Source organism: Acinonyx jubatus, chromosome C1, assembly GCF_027475565.1.
Source record: "Acinonyx jubatus isolate Ajub_Pintada_27869175 chromosome C1, VMU_Ajub_asm_v1.0, whole genome shotgun sequence".
Taxonomy (NCBI): domain Eukaryota; kingdom Metazoa; phylum Chordata; class Mammalia; order Carnivora; family Felidae; genus Acinonyx; species Acinonyx jubatus.
In genome coordinates this window covers 95,038,828-95,056,733 of record NC_069381.1, presented here as the reverse complement: position 1 = coordinate 95,056,733, position 17,906 = coordinate 95,038,828, and the positions used below count along the sequence as shown (strand labels likewise).

The 17,906-nt window shown below is 38.6% G+C and overlaps 1 protein-coding gene across 4 annotated transcripts in view; it reads right to left on the bottom strand.

Annotated features, from left to right (window-relative positions):
• The window catches only part of LRIG2 (leucine rich repeats and immunoglobulin like domains 2), a 64,345-nt gene that overhangs the window by 5,773 nt on the left and 40,666 nt on the right, over window positions 1-17,906 (bottom strand). For all 4 annotated transcript variants that reach the window (XM_027058317.2, XM_015066128.3, XM_027058320.2 and 1 more), the window contains 6 exons: window positions 13,441-13,604; window positions 7,951-8,271; window positions 6,373-6,654; window positions 4,440-4,889; window positions 3,462-3,611; window positions 1,528-1,818 (listed from right to left, as the gene is read on the bottom strand). In XM_027058317.2, the coding sequence (XP_026914118.1) occupies window positions 1,528-1,818; window positions 3,462-3,611; window positions 4,440-4,889; window positions 6,373-6,654; window positions 7,951-8,271; window positions 13,441-13,604 (1,658 nt within the window). The remainder of the gene's footprint in view (window positions 1-1,527; window positions 1,819-3,461; window positions 3,612-4,439; window positions 4,890-6,372; window positions 6,655-7,950; window positions 8,272-13,440; window positions 13,605-17,906) is intronic.

The following is a 17,906-nucleotide window of genomic DNA, read 5'->3' as shown; positions in this document are numbered from 1 at the left end:
CAAAACATTCTGGAAACAAACACTCAGAAACAAAAACAAAACCCAAGGGAAAAGTAGACCAGCACAGGGCTTTTTAAGCTTTAATATGCATACAAATAACCTGGGGATCTTGTTAAAATAAAGACTCTGGTTCACTGGGTCTGGGGTGGGAACCTCGGTCTGCATTTCTAAAAGCTCCTAGGTGATGCCGAAGCTGACACCACACTTTGAGTGGGAAGGAGCTAGAACACCCCACTTAGGAATGAGCAGGGCACCAGAGCATTCATTTGCACACTTCCTCACTTACAGACCAGCTTAACAATAAGATGTCCCCAAAGTTAGGAAAAAGATGCACTGCATTTTTGCTTTTACTAAAATTTTTTCGTATGTGTGTACCTCTTTCAAGACACAGGAACATGGATTTACCGTTGGCACACTTCTAACATGGGCACTGAACTTCAGTGACAATATACTCTTCTCTGACTTGTATTCTCTTTAGAAATCTTTGGAGAGGCTTTCTTGATTAATTATCATATATTTATTCAAAATTCAGGGGCTCCTGGGTGGCTCAGTCGGTTAAGCGTCCTACTCTTGACTTTGGCTCAGGTCATGATCTCCTGGTTCGTGAGATCGAGACTTGCTTCAGGCTCTGTGCTGACAATGCAGAGCCTGCTTGAGATTCTTTCTCTCCCTCTCTCTGCCACGCCCTTCCCTCTCAAAATAAATAAACACACTTAAGAAAAAATGTACTGCTAAAAATAAGAACTTAAATTAAAAAAAAAAAAAAAAGAACAGAGCATGTATCTTAAAAGTCCCATGTCAGATCATTTACTCCCACCAGGCCCACCCCAGGATGCACCTATAGCCCTCCCCCTCCCCAATTTCCTGTGCTCTTCCATTTCAGGTTGACAAGAGGGTGACAGTTGATGAAAAGCCTGGAGGGACAGGAAGACATGCTAAGGAGGGCCCTTCATGGTCTAGAAAGAGTTGTCAGCAAATGCCTCATCTGCACAATGTAACATATACTTCTTTTCCCAGGCCATGTGGGCCAGCAGACACTATCCCAAAACTGCCTCCTCACTTATGGCCCTGGATCGTAACACCCCACACAGCACCAGCTAAGTGATCCTGGCATTCGATGTTTACCTGAGAGAACAGTGACCAAAACATTTTTAAATCTTCTCCATAAAAACCTCCACCAAATTATGCCCAGATTATATCCTTAGCATTTCCAATCTCCATTATTTACATAAAGATGGAAGAAACAATTAACACCCATATGACCCCTTTTAGAAGCTTTCTCTGTACGGCTTCTGAAGCTTTAGGAGTGTGACCTTGATACTCCCACAAAAGCTGTTTCCACCCTACAGATACAGACTTCTTTGTAACCCTTATCCCTAAAAATCTCTGGCTCCAGTTTACACCAGCTAATAGTAGCTCATTACTACATTATACCAATTGGCTTGCTTCCTGTCAAATCAGAAGGAAAAATCAAGTAGGGGAGGGTAAAAACAAAGCAAAATAAACAAAAAACGCTGTGCCCTTTACCACTGTTCATCTGTGTGGAGGGAAGTTTCTTCTCATTTATCCTCTCATGGTTGGCGGGAAAGGCAGCCAACTCTCTGTCTGCTGATGACACCAGGCTCTCCAAGATAGGGGCATCTTGGGGAGCATGTGCCAAATATGTTTCTTTGGGCATCTGGACCATGAGGCCGGACAGCGTGTGATCTAGAACATCCTCCTCGGCAATATAGGTGTACGGACAGTATTCTCGGGTCCTGGAGTAGATGTTGGCATTGTCGTAACAATCGGAGCAAATAACCCGGGTGCCAGTGCCACCTGACGACAACAAAGGAAAGAATCCTTCAGTTAAGGAATCAGCTTTGCCAATAACCAGTTTCCTTCACCAGCCGCCATCATTATCATCATAGTTGGCACTGATTCAGCACTTATTCAATACACCGTTTCATGGTCTTTCTGTGAATTAACTAATTTAATCCTCACAACCTCCCTATGAGGTAGGTACTATGGTTATCCCCATTTAACAGATGGGGTAACTGTAACACAGAGAAATGAAGTAACTTGCTCATAGATGCCTCCACCTTGTTATAGTAAGGAGGTGAAATCTGAACTCAGGCACTCTGGCTCCAGAGCCCATGCTCTTGAATGCTAGGTTAAACCATCTCTGTCCAGCCTGTACAGGTCAGGCCCAAATCAAGGGCCAAGATAAGGCTGCACTGTGCTATAAGTCACATGTCTGAGTTAAGCAAACTAAAGCAGAGAACAAGGAGTTATGATGACTTCACAAAAACCCGCATCCCTTTCGTGCCATCAGGGAGTTAAGCAACACTCATTACTAAAAGTACCCCTCGAGAAGGCCTCTGATGGTCAAGAGTCCTGCCTGATACACACGTGTTTGGTAGAAGTAAAGTTTAATAATGAGCTCCCTGGCCAGTTACGTGTTTTGAAAACTGATGAAAGACAGGAAAGAGAGTGAGAAATAAAGAACAAGTAATTGTTCTTGACCAGGCAACAGTGTTAGAACTGGAAGAGACCTAGAAGTAATTTAGTTTAGCCCAGAAAGCAGTGTTATTGCCCACCAATTTCAAAGAGTAGAGACATTTAAAGATGCTTTTAAATGCTAGCAGTAGCCCCCTTTCCATAGAAAGCCAAAACAAAATCCAATTTATCGATTAAACCGAGAAATTCTGTTAACCCTCGGCCTAAACAATCTCTGTACAAATAGAATAGGCCTTTCATTTGAACAATACTTGAAGAACTACACAGATTTGTTGAAAGGATCTATGAAAATCTTGAGAGAAGTGCTTTATAAGATATTGCTTATTTATTTTAAAAATGAGAAAGTTACAAAGCTCAGATTTAAGTAACTTGTTCGTGGTCCCAGAGCTGGAAAGAGAAACTAGGAATCAAACCCAATTCCTCTATCCCTTAATTCATCTCCCTGAGCTCTGTCACTCCCTGCAGGAAGGGTGGAGCGAGGGAGAGAAGTAGTACTGAGAAGTGGGATTCATTTAACTAGGGAACATGTTGTATCTCTCTGCTGTTCTCCAACATATGCTGATAATCATCACTGCCCTTCAAACTTTAGTATCAACCTGCCAGCAGGAGACCCAAACCTCCCTGGATATGGTCTGAAGAGTGCTCATGCCTTAAAGGATCAGACACCCGAGAAAAGTTTCTAGAGCATCTCCTACTTTGGTTTGGGAGCCTTTGCTGTGTACACCAATCCCTTGATTTGGGATGTGTTTCTCCTTTCTGTCAGATGGTTTTCTTCTCTGTTAAGATTTCCATCCAATCAATTTCCAGTCAATTTCCATCCTATTTTGCATGCAGCCAAATGTTTTCCGTGAGTATCTTACTTTTAAAATGTTGCCTCAGGTTAATGGGGAAAACGGTACACTGAAAACTAAACTCAACAGAATAAGCTGAAATTGTAAGCATATACAACAAAGAGTCATTACCATCAGTGCCTTTGTGTAAATATCCACTGGTGGGAGGCATAAGTTGCTGATGACTGCCTGCCTCAGAGTTACTGTAGCCTTCCTGTGGCTCCGACAGTGTTCCTTGGGAAGACAAGTAGCTGGGAATGTCTGCAGGCAGATTAAGCTCCTCTGTAAAAGAGACATCTATAACTCTCAAATAAAGTTAGGTGACTGAAGCCAACACTCAGAAGACACTGTGCAAATGTGTTCACTTTGATACTCTTGGCCAGGAAAATGCTATGTACCTAGGAACTTGACAGCTCTTAGAATTTTCCCCTAAACTATTTCTCACTAAAGTTCTTTTCAAAGCTTCATTTTAAGGGGCGCCTTGGGGGCTCAGTCAATTAAGCATCCTACTCCTGATTTCAGCTCAAGTCATGAGATCACAGTTCGTGGGATCGAGCCCTACATTGGGCTATGCACTGAGAGTGCAGAGCCTGCATGGATTCTCTCTCTCTGCCCCTTCCCCGCTCATGTGTGCACACGCTCTCTCTCTCAAAATAAATAAACATTAAAAAAAAAAAAAGTATTACTAAAAGAAGCAGAACCTGAAGTCTGAAATCTTATCCATAGGCAAACTTTCACGATCTATCTGACTGAGCCTCTTCTCTTTCAGGATTTCCGGGGGAGGGGTATGAAAGGCTGATCCCAGTCATAAGAGCTCCACTCTTTCCCAAAGGGAAGCTATGATGGAAATGAGCCCTTGGCATTAAAGAAAGAAGGTGTACCCGTAATGTGTTTATGAGAGCAAAGTCTTGGGGGAGTATCTACAAATTCTTAAAATTATTAATCAGAAAGGTTCTATTATATGGAGGAAGTGGATACTTTAAGAAAGAAACTCTTCCTTCCACCACATGTAAAGTATCAAAGCTCCATAGCTTTTTATATTTTACGACAAATCCTACATTATGTTCCTGACTCAAGTACAAGCCATTGGTGTTAACTGGTACCACTCACCTGTGTTTGTGATACTATAGTCTTCATTCTTCCTTCTCATGTGGTAAATAACAATGACCCAGATCAAAGAGGTGCCCACAACACAGCAGACCACAACAATGATGACAATGCCAACTGTGGTCCAGCCATCGTCTTCATGCCCAATGCTACTCTGGGAAGAGTCACAATTGGGGGATGAAATGACATTGAGGTAAATGTGACCACGTTCTGTTCCAAGGGTGTTAGACATGATGCAGGTATATTTTCCAGCATCTTCCAGGCCAGCATCTACAATGATGAGAAGCTGGTTGGCTGCAGCAAAGAAGTGCCGTTCTGTCACCAGCAGTGGCCCATCATCTTTGGTCCAGTTGAGGCGAGGAGCAGGACTTCCTCCCGCTATGCACTGTAATACCGCAGTTTCACCTCGGGTTACTGTCTTGTCCTCCAGGGGTCTGATAAATGAGGGTGTCTCTTACAGAAAAATGTACAAAAGAATCATGTTAAACAATTTTATTTATTGATTTCTACTGAATTAGACAAATGAGGTGTTAATGAAGTAAGTAAGCACTTTCATATGCCCGTAGGAGGATTGAAGTTCATGTTCCAGAAAAGCAAAAGCCTCAAAAATCACTAATTCTACCTTGGGCAAGCTATCCTAAGCAAGGAAGTCAAAGATTTATACACAAAGATGTTTATTATGAAATTGGTGCAATTTTTAAACATAAAAGAAAGAGATCTTTTTAAAAAAAAATTTTTTTTTAATGTTTATTTTTGAGAGAGAGAGAGACAGAGTGTGAGCTGGGGAGGGGCAGAGAAACAGGGAGACACAGAATCTGAAGCAGGCTACATGCAGGCTCTGAGCTGTCAGCGCAGAGCCTGATGTGGGGCTTGAACTCACAAACTGTGAGATCATGACCCAAGCCGAGGTCGGACGCTCAACCGACTGAGCCACCCAGGCGCCCCAAAAGAAAAAGATCTTTAAATCTAGCGGGAAAATGAGTGAGTATAGTACAGCCACATGGTATTCTTTCAAGACTTAATGACAGAGTAACCCTTTTGACACAATATTTAAGAGGAAAGAAGTAGGTATACATAACTACGTGCAAATGTATTTAAAAAAAAAAAAAAAAAAAGGTCCAGAACACACCAAAATCTTTAACAGTGTTTTGGTGACTTTCCCTTTTTCTAATCTTCTGTATATTCTGAATTTTTAAAACAACAAACTTATTTTTCTGATTATGCGAGTAAATAAATAACACAAAGCAACAAACTTAAAAAAACCTAACATCTAGGGGAATAGAGAACTAGAAAGCAGACTCTGCCCGTGATTTGAGTCCCATGAAGAAAAGTATTCTCATAAGGAAAAAAAAAAAAAACAGGCTTGTCAAGGGAACTCTTTAGGGAAAAGACAATTTACCAGAACACAGGAAGAAGAGGGACACAATGGAAGGAAAACAGGACATCTAACCAAAAGACAGGTCATTTTTGGTGCATTTAATTAAAAAAAAAAAAAATGAACTAAGGGATGCACTGTATGTTAGCTAACTTGACATTATATTAAAAAATAATAAAATATGGGAAAAACAATTACATTGCCCTGAGTTCACTATGAAGCAGTATAAAACAACTGCCAACTCACTGCTGAACAGGTAAAAAAAACATATATATGAAGTAGAAACCTTCCAGAGGGACAGGATAAAGGGATCCGAATTTTCAATTCATGTGATGAAGATCTCTAATTCTGCCTTCATTACTTTCGCAGATTTCAGTTATCTGATCCACAGATATCCTAGGCTGACATAACCCCATGTGTATTGGCAAAATACAGTGACAGAGATACAAGGATCACAATTAAAATCCGAAACTTAGACTTTTTTTTCACCATGAAGATCAGAGCAGGCCCCCTATAAAAAGGTTCCAAGCAAAGCAGGGACCCACAGGGCAGCACACATACCCAATACTGTGAGTGAGGCATTTGCTGAGAGGCCTCCTGCTCTGTTTTGTGCCATGCAGCTATAGATTCCCATGTCTTCTATTTTCACGTTGGCAATGAAGAAGACGTCATCTTCAGGCATGACATGCATGCGCCTTTCTCGAGCCGCAGGAAAGTCAGTACCACCATCTTTCTGCCAGGAAATCTGAGGTGCAGGGTGCCCCTCTGCAGCACACTCTAATCTGGCCATGGCACCAGTGCGAATGGTTAGATCCATTGGAGTTTTCAGGAAAGATGGCATCTCTGTTCCAAGAAAAGATTACCGAAAAAAGTGGGTGGGTGGGGAAATACACATACACATATTTACATACACACATAAATGAGACAATCTGTTAGGCACAATACCAACTGTTGTAAATACTCTATTTCTTTGAGAAGACATGCTCTCTGGATGAACAGTAAATACAAGTTCAGAGGGCATCTCTTCTCCCAAAACCTCAGAATACTTGCAGTACAGTGATGACTAAATTCTTCCAGAATGCATGCCACATCCACCTGATGTCTCTGATGGGGACAAGGAAGGCAGAAGGCCACAAACCTTTCTGGGCTCCGTATTTTAGAACTCACTATTTGCTATGTTTACTTAAGATACTAAATGGTGCTTTCCAAACTAACATCTACAAAGCTGGCATGGCAAATGCATGATAAGAAAAAATTTATGCTTTCAAAAATCTCATAACACAACACAGAAGTAACACACAAATACATCCTGGGGCACCTCAGGTGGTTAAGTGTTCAACTTTGGCTCAGGTCAAGATCTCACAGTTTGTGAGTTCGAGCCTCACGTCAAGCTCTGTGCTAACAGCTCAGAGCCTGGAACCTGCTTCAGATGGATTCTGTGTCTCCCTCTCTCTCTGCACCTCCCCGGCTCGCATTCTGTCTCTTTCTCTCAAAAACAAACTTTAAAAAAAATTTTTTTTTAAATCTTTAGAAAAAAAAAAAGAGAAAGACACAAATACATCTTTTGGTTGTACAAAACCCAAAATATTTTAATTATTCAATCTGATAGGGGATAGATTAAACTATTTTGGAGAAGTTTTATTTTCTTTAATTAATTTATTAATTTATTTATTTTTAAAACCACAGTGAAAAAGGGCATTAATTTAAAAAATGATTCTGTGTGACTACACTCAGACAATGATAATGATACTGTACCTAGAAATGCCCTAAATACTCCCAATTATTAGAAAGCCCTGTGAACAGTGTCAGGAATAAATTTCATAGTTTTCAGAGCCAAATTATGGTTCTAGAAAGAATAGAGAATTTCCAAAGAATTTTTTCAAAAGCATAAATAACAATAAATGTAGCCTATTTCCTGGGGCCATGGAATTGCCCCTTATCCTCAACCAAAGAGCAGTTAGGGACAGTAAGTAGGCAAAATGGTAATCCAGTCTATATATTATCACAACCCTAAAGACAAAACAGTAAAATGCCCCCTTAAATGTCAGGTTTAGCCTCATTTTCTTGGTTAGGTGGTTCAAAAACTGAACATGAAAAACACTTCTAACTATAAAACTACCAGGGAGCAGAATTCCTTACCATTCACAGTCAGTTTGGCTTTAAGAGAATAATTAGAACCAAAGTGGTTAGTAACAATGCACTGATATTTTCCTTCATCTGTGAAATTCACATTGAAAAGATGTAGGACACTCGTATACTCCAGAGCTTCTCCAGCTTGCTGCTGGTAACGAACAAAATTCTCAACATCGACATCATACAAGATTTCACTGTCTTTGCGCCACACAGTAGACGTGGGTGAATCGCTGCTGCTCACTGCGGTGCATGTCAGAGTCGTGTTCGTGCCTCTTAGAGCAACTGTAGTTTCAGGATGCATTCTTATCTGTGGCTTGAGAAAATCATCTAAGAGAAAAAAAATGGGGCAGGAGCCAAGTCACTTACTTATTTTTGCTTCCACAGCTTTTGAAACAAATAATGTAAAATTGTGCATTGTTTACAAAATGGCATATTAAGACAGAGACTACAGAACTAGCATCCAATTCTTTGGTTTGAGGATGAGGAAAATGAGGCCCAGAGAGGGTCAAACAACTTATTCAGAGACATGTGCTGAACCGGAACCCAGGTTTTCAGACTTTAGGGCTTAGCACCATTTTTTACTATCCCTTACAGTCACGTATGCTTAGAATGTCCTTCCTTAAGTATTACCAGTTACAGGGAAAAAAGAAAAACCCAGATTCAAATTTCAAGACAAGTTCTAATCCTATTAGCTCTTGTGTATACACAGAGCTTACATATGAAAATATGTATATAACAACACTCATTCTTTTCCGTGCCAATATAGAAAATAGGGATTATGATTCTATTATATTTTATGGGGAGTAACAAACATAATATACTTTGTATGTGGGTAACTCTCACCTAAAATAGTGAGAAATATCAAACATGTTAAATGTCCAACTGAAGACAGGCTTAGGACTGGCTAATATACTACGATTCATAAATAATATGTCATTAATATGTAAAAAAAAATAAGCATTTTGTGGGCCTGAACTTCCAAGTGTCCTCAGTATTTTTAAGGAGATTATAAAAACAGATCTGGCCATACATGGGTATCTAAATGATCAGATACTAGAGACATGCAACACAAACACACTGATCTAAAAGTTCTGCTGCCAAGGCTAAGAACCAGTTATTCCACTTTAAACGAAATGTAAGTGTAAAGGAAAAATGCCCAAGCTTGAGAAAAGAACAATATAGATATATACTTGAAATTATGAGTGTCAGAATCATGACAACTTTTCCATGACTGTCCGCCATTCCCCTCCCAAAAATTCCAACACCTTAGTCTTAAGAAACTGCATGAAAAACAGAAACAACATGAACCTGGTATATTCATACATTGCTGGTGACAACATAAACAAGTGCTATCTTTCTGTAAAATACCTGGTAGCACTTTTTAAGATCTACTTTAAAAAAAATCATTACTTTTTTGTTTCAGGAATCTTACTACTGGAAATTTATTTTAAGGTTAACAACTCCCTAAAAGTGAAAGGCCTACATTCATAAAGATGCTATTATACTGACATTAAAAATGATCACTGAAGAACACACAGAGGAAAAAAACTACTTATGATATACTAAGTCAAAGAACACAAAATTTAACCTACGATTAACAACAAGATAAAAATTTCAGAGAAGAACACAGAGAAATGGAAATAGATATGCTAGTGAGAAAGCATTCTGGTTTAATTTCTTTTTTTTTACTTGTTATTAAGACAGTGTGTACTATGCATCTTTTCTGACCACAACGCTATGAAATTAGAAATCAACCACAAGAAAAAATCTGGAAAGAGCACAATACACGGGGGTTAAATAACATGCCATTAAAACAACGAATGGGGGGCACCTGGGTGGCTCAGTCGGTTGAGCATCCAACTCCAGATTTCAGCTCAGGTCATGATCCCAGGGTCATGGGATTGAGCCCCGTGTCAGGCTCCACGCTGAGCATGGAGCCTGCTTAGGAATCAATCTCTCTCTCTCTCTCTCTCTCTCTCTCTCTCTCTCAATCTCTCTCTGTCTCCCCACCTTCTCTCTGTCCCTCTCCCCCTGTCCCCTACTTGTGCTTTCTCTCTCTAAAATTAAAAGAAACAAAGACAAAACAAAACAAAACAAAAACAATGAATGTGTCAGGCCACATGGCTGGCTCAGTTGTAGAGCATGCAACTCTTGTCCTCAGGGTCGTTAAGTTTTAGCCCCACCCTGGGTGTAGAGATTACTTAAAAATAAAATCTTTATGCAAATGAATGAATGAATGAATGAGTTAACGAAGAAATAAAAAATTACATGAAAACAAATTAAAATGAACACATAAGCGTCCAAAATCTTTGGGATGCAGCAAAAGTGGTTCTAAGAGGGAAGTTTATAGCAATACAAGCCTACCTCAAGAAGCAAGAAAAATTTCAAATAAACAACCTAACCTTACATCTAAAGGAACTAGAAAAAGAAAACCAAAACCTAGCAAAAGGAAGGAAGGAAATAGTGCCAATTAGAGCAGAAATAAATGACATACAAACTAAAAAAACAATAGAACAGATCAATGAAACCAGGAACTGGTTCTTTGAAAACCAATAAATTGATAAACCTCTAGGCAAGACTCATTAAAAAAAAGAAGACCCAAATAAACAAAATTACTAATTAAATAGAAATAACAATCAACACCACAGAAATACAAATAACTATAAAAGAATATTATGAAAATCTGTATGCCAACAAATTAGACAAGTTAGAAGAAATAGATAAATTTCCAGAAATATATAATCTACCAAAACCAAAGCAGGAAGAAATACAAAATTTGTCAGCAGTGAAATTGAATCAATAATCAAAAACCTCCCCAAAAACAAAAGTACAAGACTAGACAGCCTCAGAGATGAATTGCAGCAAACATTTAAAGAGGGGTTAATACCTATCTTTCTCAAACTATTCCAAAAAATACAAGAGGAAGGAAAACTTCCAAATTCATTCTACAAGGCCAGTATCACCCTGATACCAAGTAAAGACACTATAAAAAAAGAGAACTACAGACCACTATCTCTCATGAATATAGACGTAGAAATCCTCAACAAAATATTAGCAAACCAAATCCAAAAATATATTTTAAAAAATCATATACCACAACCAAGAGGGATTTATTCCTGGGATGCAAGCATGGTTAAATATTCACAAAACAATCAATGTGATGCATCACATCAATAAGAGAAAGGAAAGCAATCATATGATCATTTCAATAGATGCAGAAAAACCATTTGACAAAGTACAACATCCATTCATGATAAAAACCCTCTGTAAAGTAGGTTTAGAGGGAATATATCTCAACATAATAAAAACCTTATATGAAAAACCCCACTCAGCATCATACTCAATGGTGAAAAACTGGAAGCTTTTCCCCCAAGGTCAGAAACAAGACACGGACGTCCACTCTCACCACTTTTATTCAACAGACTACTGGAAGTCCTAGCCACAGTAACCAGACAATATAGAGAAGTAAAAGGCATCCAAATTGGTAAGGAAGAAGTAAAACTTTCACTATTTGTGGATGACATGATACTACATATAGAAAACCCTAAGGACTCAACCAAAAAACTACTAGAACTGATAAATGAATACAGTAAGTTTGCAGGATACAAAACCAATGTACAGATATCTGTTCCATTCCTATACACTAATAATGAAGCAGCAGAAAGTGAAATTAAGAAAACAATCTCATTTACTATAGTACCAAAAATAATAAAACATCTAGGAATAAACTTAACCAAAGAGGTGAAAGACCCGTACTTTGAAAAGTGTAAAACACTGGTGAAAGATATTCAAAGAAATGGAAAGACATTCCATGCTCATGTGTTAGAAAAATATTGTTAAAATATCTATACTACCCAAAGCAATCTACACATTTAATGCAATCCCTATGAAAATACCAAGAGCACTTTTCACAGAACTAGAACAAACAATCCTGAAGTTTGAATGGGACTGCAAAAGACCTCAAGTAGCCAAAGCAATCTTAACAAAGAGAAACAAAACTGGAGTATCACACTGCAGATTTCAAGTTATATTACAAAGTGGTAGTAATGAATACGGTACTGACATAAAAACAGACCTATAAATCAATGGAATAGAACAGAAAACCTAGAAACAACCCCACAACTATATGGTCAATTAATCTTTGACAAAGGAGGAATGAATACACCATGGGAAACAGTCTCTTCAACCAATGGTGTTGGAAAAACTGGACAGCTACATACAAAAGAATGAAATTGAAAATCGAATCACTTTCTGATACCATACACAAACATAAACTCAAAATGGATTAAAGACCTAAAACGTGAGACCTGAAACCATAAAAATCCTTGAATAGAGCACAGGGAGTAACCTCTTTGACATTGGCCACAGCAACATTTTTTCTAGATATGTCTCCTGAGGCAAGGGAAACAAAACCAAAAATAAACTATTGGAACTACATCAAAATAAAAAATTTTTGCAGAGCAAAGGAAACCATCAACAAAACTAAAAGGCAACCTACTGAACGGGAGAAGATATTTGCAAATGACATATCTGACAAAGGGTTAATATCCAAAATATATGAAGAATTGATACAAGGGCATACTCCCAAAACAAATAATCCAATTAAAAAATGGGCAGAAGACATGAAAAGACATTTCTCCAAAGACACACAGATGGCCAACAGACACATGAAAAGATGCTCAACAGCAGTCATCATCAGGTAAATGCAAACCAAAACCACAATGAGATATCACCCCTACACATGTCAGAATGGCCAAAATCAAAAAACACAAGACATAACAAATGTTGGTGAGGATGTGGGAATTGCACTGTTACACTGTTGAGGAAGTGCAAACTGGTGCAGCCATTGTGGAAGAAGACAGTATGGAGGTTCCTCAAAATATTAAAAACAGAACTACTCTACAATCCAGAAACCACACTACTAGGTATCTACCCAAAGAATACAAAAACACGAACTGAAAGGGATACATGCACCCCTATGTTTACTGCAGCATTATTTACCACAGCCAAATTATGGAAGTAGCACAAGTGTCCATTTATAATGAATGAATAAAGAAGATGTGATACATATACACAATGGGATATTATTCAACCATGAAAAACAATGAAATCTTGCCATCTGCAATGACATGGATGGAGCTAGAGAGTATAATGCTAAGTGAAATAAGTCAGTCAGAGAAAGACGATTACCATATGATTTCACTCATATGTGGAATTTAAGAAACACAACAAGCGAGCAAAGTTTAAAGAATAAAAGAGAGAGAGAGAGAGAGAGAGAGAGAGAGAGAGAGAGAAACCAAGAAACAGATTCTTAGCTATAGAGAACAAACTGATGGTTACCAGAGGTGGGGCTCGAGAGGTAGGGGAGAGAGGGGAAATAGCAGATGGGGATTAAAGAGTATACCTATCATGATGAAAATATAACAATAATAAAATAAAATAATAAAAAAGACAGTAGATGTATAGTATACAAAATTTTAAAACAAAAATACAAACCGCAAACAAAATCTTTCAGATCCACATTCAGGATGCTCTGCCCTGCTAGCCATTCAGGGTGTGCACAGCTTACATTCACAGAATGTTGGAAGTTATTATCAACCAGCCACTGAAGCAACCACTTCAAATGACAGTCACAGAGTAAGCTGCTTGTGTTCAGAATCCTGCAGAAACAAAGCGGAAAACAAGTACTCTTTACTTTTCATTCTCAGTTTCTTGACTACTGAGAGCTTACTGTGCACCTATGCATTTTTCTCACCAAAAAATGTTTAACCTGAATTGAACCACAAGAAAAACTCAAAGTGTCAGCCTCGATTCCTCAAATACGTCGGTGTCATGAAAGACATTAAGAAAAAGGTAAAACAAGGGTAAAGGACCTATGTTAGATTAAAGGAGACTAACAAGTCATTACAACCAAATATGGTACATGATTCTTGATTGGAAAAAATATCTATAAGAACACTTTTTGACATTGGGGAAATCTGAGTATGGACTGCAGGTCAATTAATATTACTTTATCAATGTTAATTTCACTAACAGTGCTGTGGCTATATATAGGAAAACACCCTTGTTCTTGGGAAATACATACTGAGATATTTAGGGGTAAATTACGATATCTGCAACTTACTATCAAATGGCTAAGTAAAACAACAGTGTGTGTCAAGAGGAGAGAGAGACAAAGATAGAAAGAGATGGAGAGGGAGAGAGGGAAGGGAGCAGGGAAAGAGAGAAACAGATCACAAATTTAGCAAAAAGTTAACAAGTGGTAAAAAGGGAATATGGCTGTTAACTGTACCTTCTTTTCAATTTTTGAGGTTTAAACTTTTTCCCAGGAAAGTTTGGAGAAAAGTTTACCATATACACTGGAGCACAGAGCATGTCTGTTGTGGAGAGGACAGAACTCTTTTCAAATTAATTCATCAAGACTGAAAACACTTCACCCTGTGACAATGTGTACTGCAAACTCAAACTAAGAGGCAGTGAAATTTTGTTTGTTGTCTGTATATAATAGGCCTATAAAACACATCTGAAAAATCAGATAGCTTTTCTCTTACTGACCCATGAATGTCCCATCCACTTGGCAGCAGTGAGAGCAAATGATTTTGAGAACACTGTAACTTGCTTTGTGTGCATCACCAAGATCCTCATCTAGTTTTAAAGTATCTAAGATTTGATTCCAAAGAAGTTTCAATCAGTCTTCAATGGTATCTCAAAAGCCTTATTTAACTAAGGGTAATTTTACTTAATCAGGCCAAAAGTTACCTTTCAAATGTAATAGGATTCTTAGGTTATATTCATTCACTGACACAGAAATACTTGAGTCTACTATATGTGAGGCACTGTTCTGCGCTGTGGGGATACAGGCCTCACAGAACTTACATTATTCATTAGCGCCAAGCAATAAACAAATAAAGGCAAGGTACAGTGTCAGAAAGTAAGTGCCAGCAAGAAAAACAAAGCTAAGGCAAAGATACAGACACGGTAGCTACTGGTTTAGATAAAGTTGTCAGGGTAAGATTCTTTGAAGAGAGGGCATTTGGGCAAAGACCTGAAAGGAGCGAGACCGCAAATCACACGAAGACCTGAGGTTAAGAGTGTCGGAGATACAGGAAATTGTGTGCAAAGGCTTTGGGGCAGACATGCCTAGGGTGCTCAAGGCAAAGCAAGGACACTGAGCCTAGAGCACAGTGAGGGAGGGGACAGCGACAGGAACAAGGTCAGAGAGCAGGGCAAGGAGGACCAAGCCATGCAAGTGCTTTGCAAACTGAGAAAAGAACTTAAGGTGTTTTCTCCCTATATGTGATGGGAAGCCAATGGAAGGTTAAGAATAGAGAAGTCACATGGTCTGATCTATGCTTTCTTAGGTATAAGCTGGGCTCATGACACCTGGACTCAATCCTAATTCTGCTACTTACCTTAGGCAAAATACTTAATGTCTCCAAAATCTCAATTTCTATTTCTGGAAAATGGGTTTGAGAATGCCTACCTCAAAAAAAAATTTAAATATAGCATTTAGCATAGCGCCTGGACACAGATACCACTGAATTCACATTACTTCCCTTTACTTCTGTTTCTTTTGCATCTTTCCCCCCTCACACACTAACCAACCTGCCCCCAAGTACCTAACAGAGTACCCTGTTAAAACCTCTCAAAAAGATAACACACCAAAATATTAATAGTGGTTGTCTTTAAGTAGTGGGCATCTGGGGACTTGGCTCTCCTTGGAGAGCCATTGTACTTTCTAATGTTTCTACCATGACTACAGAAGTTTAATGCAAAATATTTTTAATTTACATACAACTCTCCCATCTCCACCTAATATTTATGCAAAGCACTGAAGGATACCAAGAAGCATACAGGTATATTTTAATAAATGTTGATGTAACAGTATTGTAAATATGACTTAGATTTAAATCAACCAAAAGCAACCAAAATGTCTCAGTAAAAAAGTACATTAGCGTCTCCTCCACTAGCATTTTGTTCAAACCAATTCTCAAACTACCAAATGACTAAAGAATGAAACTACACTATTTGCTCTCGCCTACTGTCTAAATTACATTTTATACTGAGTTCTCATGACAAGAGTTAAAACTTCATTGGTGGCCCTCAGATTCTCAAGGGCAAAAAAAAAGGTAATACTAATATATGCACTAGGTTGTACCCTTAAAAATTAAGCCTAGGAGAAATATCTCAAATATCTCAACAGACTCCACCCCTCAAAAAAAAGAGCTACCTGAAAGTCTGGCAGAAAATAACTAATGATTATTTCCATAACATTTTTATTTTTATTATTAATATTATTCAACTTTTACTGTGTGCCATGCCAGGCTCTGTACTGAGCATCTTCTCAAAACCCTCCAAAGTTTCCTGAGACATTTAGAGGAAAAAAAAATCCCAACTTCTCATAACTCATTGAGCCCTACTTGGTCTGGTTCCTGCTTAACTCTCTGACCTCATCTCCTAAGCACTCTTCCTCTCGCTCTCTTCCAACCACACTAGTGTCTCTGCTGTTCTTCAAGCATAAGAAACAAGATTCTACCTCAGGGCCTTTGCACTTGCTGTTCTCTGTGCAGAATGCTCTTCAACTAGTATTCAATGCTTTGCCACTCACTAACTCAAATTCTGTTATCTTCAAAAAGGCCTTCCATCACTACTTTATCTAAATAACAATCCCAGGGGCACCTGGGTGGCTCAGTTGGTTGAGCGTCTGACCTCGGCTCAGGTCATAATCTTGTGGTTCATAAATTTGAGCCCCACACTGGGCTTGCTGTTGTCAGCACAGAGACCATTTTGGATTCTGTCTCCGGCTCTCTCTGCCCATCCCCCGCTTGTACTCTCTCTCAAAAATAAACAAACATTTAAAAAAAAATAAAAACTAAAATAGCAATCCCCATGACTCTCCATACCTCTGACCCGCCTTTATTTTCCTTCAGAACTCTTATTACTTGATGAGAGATATTATGTATCTACTGATTTATTCTTTGACTTCCTTACCAGAATTTATCGTACTATGCTATGAGAACAGAGACTTTGTCTTGTTCACCACTGTGTTTTTACCACCTAAAACAGTACCTTACATAGCAGATGACAATACATATTTCTTGAATGAACAAATTACCTCATTTTATCCTCACATAACTCTAAGAGAGGTACAATGCCCATTCTCAAAAGGGAAATTGAGTTTTAGGCTAAATGTTCCCAATGTCCCATAGCTGTAAAGAATGGGGCAGAATTTGAAATCTAGGCAGTTTGAACTCACACACTTCCAGTGCATCTCAAACTACCTGTGATGAAGAACCACTTTTTAAAATTTCCAATCTGTTGTAGATTAATACTTCCATAAAATTCAACAAAAGTATCACAGTAATGTCAAACTGCTCTAAAAGCTTCTGAATGCTTCCTATGAACTTCTAGCCTTATCTCATGATGTACCAGTTTGGGACCACAGTCCTTCCTCTGAGTAGCTTTCAGGCAAGGGAAGATAAATTGCTTTAGTCTACTGATTCTTAACACTGGCTGAATATTCAAATCACCAAAGGTTAAAATGAATACCAATGCCCAACTAACCACCCCTCCCCCTGGGAAAACCCTAAACATAATTTTTTTAAAAACCATGAATGAAAAAGGGTATAAAGTGTGTTTTTCCACTACAACTATTTAACAGTGTTTGACCATTTTAGTAGCTTGAACACCCATATCAGAAACATCCCCTCTGATCATTATACTGAAAGTGCTAGATTATATGCAACAAATTACCTAATACCTGAACTGTGATCCACCCTAAGGGGACTGGGAACACATTTTTCCAATAATCCAAAAATAAATGGGAGGTCAGGGGGAATAAGGAACAGGAAGATATACAACAAGCACAAGGAGCAGTGCTAAGGTCTCTTCAACTATAAGCATTAGCAGCACAGGCAAAACAGAAGGTCTTGGTGGCACAAACTCTGGGCTTTTCAATCTTG